General features: G+C 39.2%; 1 protein-coding gene across 8 annotated transcripts in view; it reads right to left on the bottom strand.

Annotated features, from left to right (window-relative positions):
• Nucleotides 1-16890, bottom strand: part of EYA1 (EYA transcriptional coactivator and phosphatase 1) — a 151099-nt gene that overhangs the window by 76745 nt on the left and 57464 nt on the right. The window contains exon 5 of one of the 8 annotated variants that reach the window (XM_024739005.1): nucleotides 5131-5134. The exons of the other annotated variants lie outside the window; for them this stretch is intronic. Coding sequence (XP_024594773.1) covers nucleotides 5131-5134 — 4 coding nt within the window. The remainder of the gene's footprint in view (nucleotides 1-5130; nucleotides 5135-16890) is intronic. 8 annotated transcript variants of the gene reach the window in all.

The following is a 16890-nucleotide window of genomic DNA, read 5'->3' on the forward strand; positions in this document are numbered from 1 at the left end:
AAAAAAAAAAAAAAAAAAAAAAAAAAGAGTCATTTGGCAGCAAAATCCATAACTAATGGAATAAAGAAGAAGGGGGAAGGTTAATGCCCACGCTAGTGGTTTGGCAACTAGGCAGACTGTAGTATGAGCATGGGGCTTAGGAAGGAGGGATGGAGGGAAAAACGTAGGTGAGAATTTGGTCCAGCTTTGGACATACTGAAATTGAAGGTCAGCACATTTTTTTGGTAAAGAATCAGATATTAATATTTTAGGCTTTGTGGGCTATGTGGTCTCTGTTGCAGTGACTGAACTCCGCCATTATGGTGCCAAAGCAACCCCAGACGGGATGTTGGCGAAGGGTTATGGGAGTATTTCAATAAAACTTTATTTACAAAGCAGATTTGGCTTGTGGGAGGATATAACTGCATTCATTAATGTAACCGTGTGACTATGAGATTCAAGTAAGTGACCCTGTTGTGACTGAGATTCAAGCAAGTGACTGTCACCTGACTTTTCTGGGTGGTATCACTTCTTCAAACCTGTTAAATGGTAAACGGTAAAACTGTGTAGTAAAGATAGTAAGTGAAACATGTTGCTGAACTAACTGGAGAACAAGGTCCAAAATACGGAGCTAATTTTGGGGGAGCTGATAACGAGCAGGTAAGGAGTTTAATATCTAATTTTTAAAAGGCCCTATCCCAGGTGCTAAGAGAGCTGAGCCCTCATGCTGTCAAAACATCCCTATCTTGAAAATACAAACAAAGCAAGAGGAGGATAGGATTTTGTTTTTCTCATGAATACAGTAACCTGACATGCAAAACAGGTTACAGATTCTCCTCGGGTTGATACGGGCACACCGACACCTCCATCCTGGGAGGGATTCTGTGTTCTCGTCTCCAACAGAACAGACCTCCGTGCAGGCACCAAGCCTAACGAAACCACTGTACGATGGGCACTGTTCCAGGTGTGCGACCTTGGGGACACTTGTTGACTGGGCTCTTTGCATTTAGTGAATCTGGAGGACACAGTCACAAATGACAGTGACACTGCATGAGGAGCTAAGTTTGTTTATGAGAAAAGCAAAACTCAAAGGCCCTGCTTGCCATGGTCAAGCCATACTGTTCACTAAACAGTCAGTCCTCTGTATCCTCAAGGGTAGCACATCCACAGATCAAAAATATTTTTTAAAATTCCAGAAAGTTCCAAAAAGCAAGACTTGAATATGCCACGTGCTGCCAACTATTTACATAGCGTTTCCATTATATCAGGTATTATATGTAATCTAGAGAGGATTTAAAGTATAGAGAAGGATGAGCATGGGATATATGCAAACAACTACACCATTTTATATAAGGGACTTGAGCATCCGTGGATTCTGGTATGGGGCGGAGGGCGCGTGTCCTAGAACCAATCCCCCAGGATACTGAGGGATGACTGTACAGGAGAATTAGGAAATGAGGTGAAAGGGCAATTGGAAAAGGAGCACATATGCCTGGCACACCGAACACTTAGATTTTCCTTGACTTGCAGTCACCTCTGACACCTGAATCTGACAGCTATTCCCTCCCAGGTTCTCCCCCAGTCACCCAACAACACTCTGTAAAACGGATTCTCCTCTCCTGTAAGTCAGCCTGGAATCAACCTCTCTAGTCAGAGATCCTCAGAGTTGAAAACTGATACTCCTGGAAGTTTTCTGACAATGGTTTCTGACCAGTTTGAATTTGTAGCACACTTGGTAAGCACTGATACTTCTTTTGAGATAATGATTGCTATGTATTCATGTATTCATTGCTTCCTATTCATGAAGAGGAAAACCAGTCAATGTTCATTTTGACATGGTGTATTGAGATAGAGAGCTAGCGATCTTTTGTCAATGTGAGCATTATATATAATGTATATTTGTGAACACTGCATACAATGTACAGTAGACATTTATACATTTGGTGAAAAGACCTGATTAAATTTGATTAGGCTCTTGACTTTTTTTTTTTGCGATACGTGGGCCTCTCACTGTTGTGGCCTCTCCCGTTGTGGAGCACAGGCTCCGGACGCGCAGGCTCAGCGGCCGTGGCTCATGGGCCCAGCCGCTCCGCGGCACGTGGGATCTTCCCGGACCGGGGCACAAACCCGTGTCCTCTGCATCGGCAGGCAGACTCCCAACCACTGCGCCACCAGGGAAGCCCCTTGACATTTATTTTTAAAGCTTGATAGTCTTTGACAGTAAAACAGAATAAATTAATGTTGTCACTTAAAAAAATACAGCTGACAAGGCTCGTGTTACTTTGGGAACAATTAAAGATATAAAACTGGATAACAAGTACAATTAGGTAAACTAATTGCTCTTGATCTAATGTTCTAAACTAATGCTCTTGATCTTTCTTGATGTTCGCTTATTAATAGATTGAAGTCATCCTGAATGAAAATGAAAATAAAGTAGTCTCAGACAATAAAAAACTCCCCGAAATTCCCATTACTCTCCAAACTCTAAAGAAATTCCAGTGGTGGCCTAAACTTCACGCTTGCACTGTCCGGTGACAGAGTCACTACCATAGAAGACAAATGCTCACAGCAGAGCACGGATGTATATACACACACTCATTCAGCTAACTTGCTTTTTCTTGCCCCCCAATAAAAGGGGAACAATGTTGGAAAGGTCTTCAAAAAGACCTTTGAAACAAGTCAATTTTAAAGCAGCTAAAAATTGGTCATCTTATCCTTGCCCTGGATCTAATCTTCTATTCATACTATTCTTCTCTGCTGGAGTTTGAGGAATGAATGGGGAGGATTTTCTTATGTCTTTTCTTTTTAAATTAGTCATTGATGCCACATCTATACTGATAATGGACTGTAAACTCCATTGCCGAGTTTCAGTTCTTCCCACCTTCCCCTTTCCACTGTTGTGATTTGGGGAATTCTGACTCAGGAGACACCGCTAGCAAATGTTTTTGGTGATAAAGGTTTCTAAACAGCTCATGCATCTTCCGCTCACTTTCTTAGAATGCTGCTATACCTTCACCTCTCTCCATCTGTGATGCCAGCAGCTTCTCTTTCGGATTTGATCTTTCTTAAACTTCTGAGAGAAAGGTAAACACATAATGCTATCTTCTCAGGAAGTCCTTGGCTCCAGCCAGTGCCCCTGGCCTACTGCCCACGGATGTGCTTGATCAGATTCGACTGGTAACTGTACCAGGCCAGCTCCATGGACTTGTGGCCTGAGCGGTCACAAGGCTGTGCTCAGATGGGCCCTGCATGTGGTTGAAGGCTCTGCTGTGTGGTTTTGAAAGTCTCCATCTATGAACAAAGGGCCTGCCTTTTGTGCCCTAGGGCCCACAAACCATGTAGCTATCCTGCCTGTGGCTGCCACGAACAAATCCCTGAACCAGTGGAGCAAATGCCACTTTAGGATTATGTGCTGAGACCAAGCACCTACTTTGCGCCAGTCGGCGTGCTAAGCACTGGGGACCCAACTGAGCCGGATGGCGGTTCCTGCCTTCACAGAACCTCAGTGCTGCCTATAGTCATGACATACTGAGGCGTCGCAAACGACAGCATGGGACAGCTTGACCCTCAGGACCAAGTCTCCTTCTAGCCTCAAGCAAGAAACCTGCCTACCTGCCCCCTCATTCACTGAAAAAATAGAAGCACCCACTCTCCACAATTTCCACGCCTGGGTAAACCCCCTGCCAGCACTTTTCAGGAACAGTCTCCTCCCCTCTCATTAGGATGGATGAATTTCTGCACTCCCATGGCCAGCCCCTCATTTGGGCATGAGACCCCAGCACCCTGTCACCTACTTCAGCCAGTGTTCTTCCAGATCACTTACATATGTATACAGGCTGGATATATTTCCTGCCTAAAAATACCCCCAAATTCTCCCTCTAGTTTCTGCCCCATTTCTCTATTATCCTATAGTGTAGAGCGAAAGCAACTGAAAGAATTGAATTAGCTGCATCAATTTCTCCCTGCTGGACCACTCTTCTGAAACAGTTCACCTGCCCTAACTCTCTTCTCTTTACACACCAGGTCCTCCTTCCAGGCACTTCTGTCGACGAGATGCATTTTTAAATTTACTATTGTCTGTGTGCTCCGGTAGAAAGTAAACCCCCAGAGGGCAGAGACTTCATGTTGCTCACTGCTGAGTCCCCCGTGTCAAGAACAGAGCCTGGAACATTCTGGAGGCTCAAAAAACATTTGTTGTTGAATGAACTAACAACCTGGCACATGGACATCCCTGGTTCACAAAACGCACATGATCACCGATAGTCCGTAGAGCAAAATTTAGTTTTAAACACTCTCTTAAGGAATGTGTCACAAGTGAGTACTTATCAAGGTGGCGTCACACTCAGGGAGGATCTGACAGAAGGAGAACTCAGACACACGCGGTTCCTTATTCCATCCTCTGGGTTCAGCTGACTTCATCCAGTACAGAGCTAGGGGTAGACCTTACCCTTCACAGTAAGAGAAAAGCGAGGTCGTATTTGGGTTGAAAAGTGGAGGGTAGATTGAACAGGGCTTCTTCTAGGCTTTGAGATGACTTCTCTCATTCTACCTGCCTTCTCTGCCTCATACACTTAACCGGACCTGCCTTGACTTTTCTCAGAGAGCGCGTCACTTCTCTATGGCACAAGCCTTGCTTTGCAGTGATGAGAACAGCGTCAGGTGGTCCAGACCCTGATGGGCTCCTGGATGGGGAGCTTTGGCCGCCACCTTCTCCCAGGGGTTTGGGGCTGGGGGAGGGGAGCTGCCCAGGACCCAGGCTTGGCCACATCAATTATGGAACCTGCACCGACTCTGAAAATATGACCTTCTTCTCTTTCAATGTTTGGGAAATAATCCACCTGTGGAGGGGGTGGATCCTGCAGGCTTTGGTCCATCTCCACTTTTCTCTAACTTACAGGACAGAACATGGAAAACTAAGCAGTTCAAATGTCATCACAGTGGACAGTGTAACCTACAGATCCAGACAGTATGATCTGAATGGGCGTGGTAAGTTGTCATTTAAATAATTACCTGCACGCTGTCTGGACTTCAGCTTCTTCAACAGTAAAATGAGGATGACACCATTATGAAGAGTAGGTAAGATAATTTTATGCTGCAGTATTTTGTACAACGTGTTAGTGCCGTCGTGTGAAGTGAATTGTTCAAAGTCACCTCCCTGGATCCAGGTGTCTTATTGGTAAAGACAGTCATAAAGTGATCTTCCAGCTTAGAAATGCTGTTCATCCTTCAGTGAAATGTAAGTATAGTTTAAGTTTGTTCTGATGGAAATGATACCATCATTGAGCTCATTGCAAAGGGTCTGTATCCCCAGCCTTGGATGAATATCCCTTCCCTATGCTCTGTCCCTCACTCATTCCCATCTTCTGATGCTGAGGATAAATTTTACCCCCTTTATTAGTTTTTTCCCCAAACACTTTACATAAGAAATCTCTGGTTCCTGCATTCTTCTGGAGCGCTTTGCTGCTTCTCCTAGCACTACATTGTTTCAACTCAACCTTTCTTAGGTTTGACTGTTCACACAGAATGCTCCTTAAGGACAGAGAATAACCCTGTTGCTCTCTGTATCCCCACTGCACCTAAGAGTACTTTGTAATTAAGAGATGCACAATGATTAGCTAAGGGCATGTTGGAGAACATCGTCAAATCCTCATTTACAGGTGGCAGTAGAAGAAACCACGCCTTTTGCCCTTTCTTCAATTATGGAACAGTGTAACAAAATTTAACAGCAAGATTAAGGAATAAATCTCAAGAGAAACATACTTCCTCTATAACCTTACTCAACGTCACAGCTGAGTCAAGGGAGGTAATTAGATGAACAAATGTACTGAAACGGACACATTAGGGAAAACACTAAATGAGAAGCTGGAAAGAAAAGGGATCCCTCAGATAGAAAATTCTTAGAACGCTCAGAACATTTAAAATGTCATCGGGGATGGAAAAGAAAAGAAACTACAGAAGTTGAAAATGATGTCAGAGGTAGAGAAAATGAACTCTGACCTTTGGGAAACATATTACAATTGGCAACATACTTCTTTATATAAATTAGCTGAACTGAAATGAATACAAGCCTATGAATTAGATGGGGAGGTATGAGACTCTGGGCAGAGAGAAGCAGAGATGGAGACACGTGTGCTCTTGGGAGGCTATTATTATGAGAATCCTGAAGAGGTTTTTGTGCATACATTAACCAAAATGGCAGCATTTAAAAGACGGTTGTCACGTCGTTTGCAAAACAGGTGCTTCCTGAGCCTGAGTAGTTGTGGTGAATCTTTTCTCTGGCCCTTATCCTTATTGAATCAAACATTTAAATTCTTTATTTTATTTTCTGAGTAATTTATAGCCTACCTTTCTCCAAAAAAGGGTTTAAGATACACACCAAATCTATACACAATAACTCCACAGCAGTCTTTTAAAACAATGAACGAGTGCATGAGACGAAACACTGGAGTGGGGAATGTAAATAAAATAAAGCTGGGAGGAGAGGGGTCAGCACAGGTCTGCTTGCCCTAAGTCTGCAGTCAACACAGGCAGAGGCACAAATAGTTCAAAGACTCATGGGGCGTATAAGGTGAGACGAACCAATTTCTCTACAGAAACGAGAAGGAAACACCTCATGGGACTGCTCATTGAGAGGGTGTGTATGATGCCAGGAACGTACCCTCCCGGTAAATAGAACAGCACGTTTCACAAGACTCTGACTCCTAAGGCTTATTACACTGGACTCCATATGGCCGACTCGGCGCTTCAGAGCACAGAACATGGACGGCAGGCATCTAGCTTATCTTAAGGGTAAAACTGAAAATATCTAGAAGAACGAGGCCATTACTTACCCTTCTGGCAGCTAACAGAAGCAAGTTTCCACTTGGGTGTTAGACGGCAGTGAGGGAGGAGGTTATACGGATGAGTTACTCGGAGGAGAGTGATTCTTGGCTGCTGGCTTGAGAGGAGGCTTGAACTTTCTTACTAAGTTAGCTGCACTGAGAATGGAAATGATATTCCCCTATGAAAATCAAGAGACATGTCCAGGGACGATTCCCAGATGGAAGGCCGCAGCCCTGAGGGAAGGCCAGTGACGTTCCTCCAAAAGCTAATTTAGGACCCACAGAGACCTACAAAGTAACGGGCCAACAAGCCTCCAAAGTGACATGCCAATTTTATGCTGGGAGCTTTTTAAAGTGGGAGCTATCTATCCTGGCGACAAACAAACAAACAACCTCATCAAAGCCTTGAACAAATTACATTACATCATATAAGACTCTCAGTGAATATTACCTCATCAAAGGATAAGAGAAGACTTAAAGAAACTTTGATAACTTCAAGTGACCAGTCATAGAATCTTCCCATAAAAACTTGTGTAAAATAAGCCAAGGCACGTATACTTGTTGACTAGTCTCACAGAAGTAACCAGAAGTCAGAGACCAGTAGGTATTAATTAATTTTAGAGAACTGCTTTGATTTCTCTGTCTTCCATGACTATTGCTTCCCTTTCACGAATTACTAACACAGGTAAATTAGGTCCTCAGACAAGGTCTAGTGACTAAATTAAGAGAACTTTATCATCCCTGGAGTCAGGCCATCATCCACTCTCCAGTACTCTATGGAACGACCTCGTAGAAACATCTATCATCCTCTCCCACGCTTCAATCTCTGGCTTAAATCCCCGACAGCCATTCTATGTGAAGGGAACAGGTGAGACACACTTAGAGGGCTTTATCTCTGAAATAACCACAATGCACAACACACTACAGCGAGGCTGGGGACCTTGCCTTTCTTGTCACCTCTATGTCCCTGGCACCAGGCACAGTGCCTGGCACACAGCAAGCACTTGTACAGGTCTGTTGAACGCATAGCTGAAGAAATGAATGCCTGAAAGCCTAGTATCTGTCAGTCACTTTGCTGGCCACCACATAATTTCATTCCCTCGATTATCTTATACACAAGAGTGGTATCATCCTCATTTCATAGACAACTGATACACTAAAGAGCTAAGTGATGTGCCCAGAGTAAATGACAGAACCAGGATTCCAAGCCGGGTTAGCCCAACTCCGAATCCCTAGGTACCACTCCAGTTTCTCTCAATTATATTCCAAGGAAGTGTGTGGTGCCCAAGGGAAGTTCACAGATATGCCCTGCGTGGGTGGGTGGAGAGTGGTACCCAGGCAGGCGTGATTAGGACACTGTGCCTTATATTCAATTCTCAGTGAGTATTACTGTATCAAAGGATCACAGAAGACTTAATGTAAAGGAACCCTGATAACTTTAAACCTGACATCTTGTGTCTCTAACTGATTCCACCTTGGAACTCATTAAAGGACATCCATCTCCATCTTCAGGAGATAGCAGTGCTGCCTGGGGCAGTGTGGGAAAATCCATACCACGTCATATCTCCCGAGGCTGCCACTCCAACTTGCCATAAAGACATGTTGCTGATGGCGGGCCACGCGGCTTTGGAAAAATTTAACCTTTTTGGATCCCTTATTCATAATCAGTAGAGTGAAAGTCTTAGGCAAAAGAATCTATAAGGTCACTTCTAACTTAAAAATTGTTCAACTGCTCCAGGGTAAAGTTACTCAAGTGGATTTGTAGATAGAAAAGAGTTGCCAATTTTCAAATCAGCTATGTTCTAAATATTTTTACACAAGCTGTCTGAAACTCAGAAACCATTTTCTCACAGAAACAATGGTAGACATGATTTCCAAACCAATCCATGATTATCAAGTCAATCAATAATCCAGGTGAAAACTGCACACATGCGACGTAAAACATTAGAAAACTGTACTCAAATATCGGCAGTTACGTAAAAGTGAAAAATAGAAAAATTTGTCTTACATAATGGTTCTGAAGAAAATGCAATTTTCATTTTATAAAGTTTCTAAAGGGGGTCACGTAAATATTTTCTAAAGTGTTGGAAGATGATTGTACTGGGTTAAGATGCCTGCTTTCACTTTAAAATGAATGGCTTTCCTTGAGACAAGAATATCATTATCCCTATACTTAACACACATCAACCGGGAGCTGTGAGTGGAGAAATAAAGAAAAAGTTCCCAAGGTAGAGAATGAGGCCCTTGCAGGGAAAGGGAAAGGAAAGGGTAAAGGGCCGTTGTGAGTAGCGTTTCCTAAGCAGGTCCACAGTAGGTAATTATTAAACAGGATAAATAGCGAGTAAGGACAGAACAGATGCAGGGAAGTGGAAGATAAGAAAGTGTACAACTGGTTGTAGGATCATTCAAGAGACCCACAAACTGATCTTATAATTCAGGAAATACAGTAAAAGATCACCTTAGATATATTACATACCATGTCCCTATAATTTCAGACAGACCTACGTTATTTTTATTAGCAAGTAGAGCTCATTCAAACATTGAACATATATTTAACTGAATGCCTCCTAATAGATGCCTTTGCTGAGTAATTATGCTCATATATGCTATGAATGATTAAAGAAAATGAACACCACATAGCTACTACCTTTTGTGACTCTTTGTTTACATTTTCATGTTTCCGCTTGTTTGAAATCTCAAACATGCTTTCCTGATTAAGAACTCAAGTTTGAAGCCAAGCTTCCAGAGGTTAAATCCAGCACTGCAGCTGACCTCTCCTTAGCTGCCCTTGCCTGTAAAATGGGGATAATGATGACACTGCCTATTCTCTGGGACCTGGTAGAAACAAACTAAGTCGTGCACGAACAGTGCTTAGAATGTTGCTCGGTACATAGTAAGTGCTCAGAATATATTCGCCATTGTTATATTTGTATATGAAATATAAAAAACAAAACTACATATTGAATTTTTCTCTGTATATTACTAAGAGAAAAATGTAGGGTACAGAATAGTATGTACAGTATTCTAATATCTTTAAGGAAAAAGAAAACTAATTAAAAGTATACATACTTGAATATGCAAAAAAAAAGTGCTCAGGGGCAGGTGCTATGTCTATGTTTATATAAGCAAAGTGTATCTGTAGAAGGATACACAGGAAACTCTGCTGAAAGAAACCAAGGAGCTGGGTGTAGAAGATGAAAGGGGTTTTACTTTTCTCTGTAAACCCTCGTGGACCTTTATAATTCTATCCCATGCTCTTTTGTTAGTATTCAACAAATTTAAAAGACATTCATTAAACTTAAAATTTTTTTTTGGCTATGAAGCTAGGAATAAAACTGATAGCCATTAATCATCAAAACTACCTTTATTGAAAAGTTAATCCCAAACTCATCCACTAAACCATTCAATCCCAATTAAATGAGGTGGAGGGATGGCAAACACAGGTAACTTTCAAGGTCCTTTTCCCCAGCAATCTCCAATTAAAAAGTTGAATCAGTAAATTCTGATGTCCTTCAACTTAAACAAGGGAACTTATTACATTGATTTGTGTTGGCCCCATAGGATGCTTAATACCAATACTTTACAAAAACAATGACTCAATTAGCTACAAAAGAAGATGAAATAATAAATGTTTGGGAGGTTAGTAAACTAATTTAATTAGCTCTATAATGTATGCTTTCTGATTTTTATTATTTATATTCAAATCATCTGTTATGTAAAAATATCAGAAAGAATGACATACTGGAATCCAAGTGTACTAAAATTGACTCTATAAGGGATCCTGAGTTCATGCCAGCTAACTGAAAAAATTAGTGAAACCAGTAACGAGGCACAAAATGGGTAAATGCTAAAACACTGACTTTTTCGCTTCTTAGAAACGAGTCCAAAATTCACAGGTATGGCAATTCATTTTTATTACATTCCTGGCAATATAAAAAAAGAGTGAATTTTATTTCCAAGAATTTCATAATCTCATTAAGGTTAATGCTGTACATCCCCTGGGGGTAAAAAAAAAAAAAAAAAAAAAAAAAAAAAAAAAAAAAAAAGAAAACAAATGGCATCAAGACAACCAAACACAAGAACGCCAAACAAACATCTGTTTTGTTTTCTCACATCTCAATAGCCTGGCTATTTCAGATACAAATATTTGTTTTGCTGACAAATGTTTCCAAAATGTTAGTTAAAATTGTTTTGCTGAAATAGTTGCTTTTCGAGCTGAACAAATTGCAAACTCTTCCAAAGTCCACAAGGCATCTGCGGAGCAAATATGGCCTAAAGATTTGCAAAACCGCTCACTTGGCAAAATATAGGAGTCAAAATGGAAGCTTACTGCAAACCTCAGGATCCTATCTATAGCGAACAGACGTAGACATGTTAGGTAGTATAGATGTGGCCCAAATTTCCTACATTCACAGGGAAGACTGCCGGCAGTTTAGTTTTTCATCCTGTCACACTGAATTCCTGTGAGAGCTCAGAGCACTCCTGCCACTTTGCACAAGAATGTTCCCCTGTTTTTCATGCGCTTTGCTCTACTTTCCTGGGCCTTGGCAAGGATCAAAGAAGCAAAGGGAACAAATGGTTTCCCATGCATATTGAATTCCCTCTTATACTGATTTTTCCTCTGTCACTTGAAATTCAATATTGGCAAGATTCCTGTACATCACCTTAACCAGTAAATTGTCTGCATGCAGTCAGAGCATGAAAAGGTAGATTTCAACATCAAGTTTTTTGTAAGAAATTCAAATGAACAAATCCTTTGAAGAAGGAACTTTTCTATAGCATCCGTGCTAAAGTTCGTTCCTGATACATAATTAGCTTTTATTTCACATTAACCTAAAATGATGATTTATCATTTACTTTTATCCCTCTCTCTCTGATTGCTTTGTACTATTTTAAAAATACGATGTTACAGGTGAATAGCCCTTTCATAAGAATTTGGCCTCAAAATTCCTGATTAAGTTAATAACACCTAACATTTACTGAGCATTCAAGAGCTATGTGCCTCTTTTTCCTCATCTGTAAAATGAAGACATATAGTACCTAATTCATGGTTATATTTATAAGGTTGAAGGTAATATAATGTAAAGCTCTAAACGTAGTAATTGTGTTTTTATTATGTATTATTATTATGATCACTGTCATAATTATTATGAGATGTTCTAAGAGATCTTGGACAAGAAAAATGTTTTCAAGCCAAATTATTTAAATATAGCACAGTAATTGGATTACAAATGAGTGCTCATATTTTGACATATGATAAAGAAAAACATTTTTTAAAGAATGGCTTAAGTGTTCTTTTGATAAACATCAATTAAAAAATTCCTTCATGAATAACTCTCGAGTGGTTAAATTATTTTTTTACCACTTTTAAAAAAAATACATATTCAATTATGTTGGTAACAACATGCCTTAAGATTTTAGGGTTCAGTACAAGGAAATAATATACTCTTTACACTTCAGTGGCTAGGAGGGATGAGGGTTTAGATATTAGCACAAAAGGGAAACATCCTAAAATGTCTTTTTCTTTTTTTATTTCTTACCTCTATGTTTTTAAACATAGAAGAAAATCAGTAACTTTGCAAAGAAAAATATTTTAAAAAGAAATTTAAAAGAAAATTTTCTTTTAAAAGTTTAAAAGAAATTTTAAATGAAATCCATCATTTAAAAATTAAAGTAATATTGGATTTAATTTTAATATTACTTAGATTTGGATAAGGAAAAAAAAAAAAAAGAGTTGACTGTGGCCAAAATTATCTTATATAGACAGTAGAATTTGAATGGACCATGTAAGAATACCCTTCTCTCAGAAACTAAACACATTTTCTAAGAACTGAAAGCCATTTAATTAGGAGGATGTGCATAACTATGACTGTGACAAATGATTCTTACTGTATACCATCAAATTTCTAAAATTTTTCTCTGATAGGATGTTTATAAATATACACCTCGGGGCTTCCCTGGTGGCGCGGTGGTTGAGAGTCCGCCTGCCGATGCAGGCGACACGGGTTCGTGCCCCGGTCCGGGAAGATCCCACATGCCGCGGGGCGGCTGGGCCCGTGAGCCATGGCCGCTGAGCCTGCGCTCCGCAACGGGAGAGGCCGCAGCGGTGGGAGGCCCGCGTACCGCAAAAAAAAAAATAAATAAAAAAAAATAAATATACACCTCTTTTAAAGGGAGGGCTTCAATGGTAATGAAAATAAAAATATTTTGAACTAAATGAAAATGAAAAAAAAACCCTATCAAATATCGTGGTATGCAACAAAAGCAGTGCTTAGAGGGAACTTCATAGCATTGAATGTGTATATTAGAAAAGAAGAAAGACTTAAAATCAATCATCTAAACTTCAAACCTTAGAAAACTGGAAAAAGGGGCAAATTAAATCAAAAGTAGGCAAAAGAAGGGACTTCCCTGGTGGCACACTGGTTAAGAATCCACCTGCCAATGCAGGGGACACGGGTTCGAGCCCTGGTCTGGGAAGATCCCACATGCCGTGGAGCAACTAAGCCCATGCGCCACAACTACTGAGCCTGCGCTCTAGAGCCCATGAGCCAGAACTACTGAGCCCGCGTGCCACAACTACTGAAGCCCGCACACCTAGAGCCTGTGCTTCTCAACAAAGACAAGCCACCCCAACGAGAAGCCTGTACACCACAATGAAGGGTAACCCCTGCTCGCTGCAACTAGAGAAAGCCCACGTGCAGCAGCAAAGACCCAATGCAGCCAAAAATAAATAAATAAATTTATATATATATAAGTAGGCAAAAGAAATACTAAATAACAGAGAAGCCAATGGAATTGAAAACAGGAAAACAACAGAGAAAAATCAATAAAACTAAAAATTGGCTCTTTGAAAAGGTCAATAAAATTAATAAAACTCTAGAGGGTTAACCAAGACAAAAAGAGAGAAGATTAAACTTACTAATATCAGAAATGAAAGAGGGGGTCCATCATTAGCAAGCCCATGGACATTAAAAGGATAATAAAAGAATATTATGAACAACTCTATGCCCCCAAATTTTCTAGATCATAACATTAGAGAAAACCTATGGTTTGGCAATGAGTCTTTAGATACAAAACCAAATGCATGTTCCATGAAAGAAAAAAAATGATAAGATGGGAGTTCACTCAAATTAAAAACTTCTGCTCTGCAAAAGGTAATGTTAAGAGAATGAAAAGACAAGACACAGACTGGGACAAAACAACATATGATAAAGGACTTGTATCCAAAATATACAAAGAACTTTTAAAATTCAACAAGAAAACAAACAACCTGATTAAGAAGTGGGCAAAACATCTGAACAGATACCTCATCAAAGAAGATACACAGATGGCAAATAATTACATCATATTTCATTAGGAAAATGCAAATTAAAACAATTAGATACCACAACACACCTATTAGAATGGCCAAAATTTGAAAACTGACACCACCAAACCCTGGTGACAATGTGGAGCAACAGGAACTCTCATTCTTGCTGGTAGAAGTGCAAAACAATACAGCCACTTTGGAAGACATTTTAGCAGTTCTTATCAAACTAAACATACTTTTACCATACAATCTAGCCATCAGACTCTTAGGAATTTGCCCAAATGAGTGAAAACATATGTCCATACAAAAACCTACACAAATGTTTATAGTAGCTTTATTTATAATTGCCAAAATTGGAGGCAACCAAGATGTCCTTCAACGGGGAGTGGGGAGGCTGGCACTACTAGCTGAAGAGTAGGCACTATTTTCTTGAATCCAATAAGTAAATTAAAACATTGGTGAATGATCAGATAAATCTCACTATGTTTCTCAAGTAGATGGATTCTTACATATCTCCAGATGATGTAAATTGTATTTTATTAAGACAGTCAATGCATGACTAATAAACTCATTTTTTTTTAAATGAATGCAAAGGCACTGTTTTTAGTTTTTAAAATTTGAGAGTAAGCTTTCATATGCAAGTTATGTTATTTTTAATGTATTACACATGCCTAATGAAAAGAGGATAAAGTTTTCAATATTTAATTACAAACATATTAAAATAAGTTTTGAACTTAAGATTCATGAGGAGGTACGTATTTATAAGTAATACTGCATAATATCATGGACCTGAAAGATAACTATTGTTCATACCAATTTTAAAATGCACAATTAAAAATAAATGAGTCCCTACATGTTTACCCTGAAAAAGCCTTACAAGGCTATCTTATTTGTTCATTATGACATAACGATTCTATGAACAATAAGGAACAGATATAAAGTATGGAAGAACTCATGTACTGTGGATTCATCTGTACTGCGTAATTCCATGAAACTGAAAGGCAGAAACCTGGTCATACATAAGATCAGATAATGACTAGAATTTAACTTTCCAGTTTTAGAAAATACTGACTTTAAACCCAATAGACTATTAAAAGAAAAAAAACACCTGAAATAACTTCAACAAAAATAGACATTCATTATTTTAACTATTTTTTATTTCAATCTTGAAACAAAAACATTAGGTTATATGTAATAAATCATTCCTTCTAATTCTTTAGTTTAATGATTTTTATGTACTTTATCACCAACACTTACTTTTCATCAAGGAGGATAAGTCTACAATTTTACACATGACTAGTAAGAAAGGAAAGTTAATGCCAAACAACTTAGGCTGAATCCACAATCTTACCACAAAGTTTAAAAAAAAAAAAAAAAAGACTAAATTTTCCTTGAATTTTTAAAGGAATCCACATTTCTTTTTCAATGTGTAAACTCACTGAACTTTCCACTCCTAACTATGTAAGACAAGAAAGGCTGATCCTTACACACGCGTTTTAGTGGGAAGCGGTGAATATAAAAAAATCTGAAAAATACTATTTTCTCCCCATTTCAATTCATTCCTATTCTGTAGCCATAAAGATACTGAAATTGAAATAAGTACCTAAAACACTAAGCATTTATTCAAATAAAACCTAAGATAGATCATTCAATCTTAAAATTATATATACCTTTCAAAAATTATAATTTCGCATTGTTTCCCATCTGGCGTGGCTTTGTGCCCAGTCATCTCCACTTCTCTCACACAGCATCCCTTTTATAAATAAAATTCACTCAGAACAGTGTCAAGTTTCAGAGATAAAGTTTTATGATATGTCCAAATGGCCTTTTTTTAAAGCTCTAATCAACCTTAATTTAAGAAACATGATTAAGTCTTCACCAGTTTGTTTTATTCTGTTCTCTTCACAACGAAAATGTCATGAATTAAGTAAAATTATTCTGCTGTCTCCTTTTCTCAATCTCTTATTCCACAGACCCTAAAGAGTTTTTCTATTTCTCATTCACATAGCTATCCTCATTTCAAAATTCCATTTGATCCTTGAGAAGCTTGCACGGACCCAGATGGTTCATGTAAAACACTGGGATACGATGGACAGTCCTACCAAATCAAACTTCTAAGGTTTCTCAAACCTTAGAAAACTAGAAAAAGAGGGGCAAATTAAATCTAAGGTAGGCAAAAGAAGGGACTTCCCCGGTGGCACAGTGGTTAAGAATCCACCTGCCAATGCAGGGGACACGGGTTCGAGCCCTGGTCCGGGAAAAACATTCTAGTTTTCTAAGTGCGAGAGAAAACGAAAGAAACCTAGTTAGAGACCAATTCAGGAAATTAAGCATACAATATTAAGAATTCCAGAAAGAATTAGTGGAGGGGAAGAAATGCTAAAAGCATAGCAGATAAACTTCCAGAGATGCAGAGACTTGCATTTGAAAGGGCCCCTCAGAGGTTGTGCAGGAGTACAAAAAATGCCCACCCTCAGATACATTGTTAAAAAGTTCACAGCAAGTCAGGAGTGGGAAAGGTTAGGCCAGGAGAATCACTATTTTCCATGATCAACCCGTTGATGCTATTTGATTTTTTTGAAAAACATTAACTGTTTCATGATGATAAACATTAAATTCGAGGTGATGTCATTTATCTTCATATTCACATGTCAACAGTTATAATTATAGGTCAGCATTATAGCTAAACATTTATACTTATGCATCTAAAAAGCTATATATATCTTGAAAATTGAGTATAGGTACGACTAAACAAAATCTCTATTTCATGTACTTTTGAAG

This window comes from Neophocaena asiaeorientalis, unplaced genomic scaffold (assembly GCF_003031525.2).
Source record: "Neophocaena asiaeorientalis asiaeorientalis breed wild unplaced genomic scaffold, Neophocaena_asiaeorientalis_V1.1 scaffold299, whole genome shotgun sequence".
Taxonomy (NCBI): domain Eukaryota; kingdom Metazoa; phylum Chordata; class Mammalia; order Artiodactyla; family Phocoenidae; genus Neophocaena; species Neophocaena asiaeorientalis.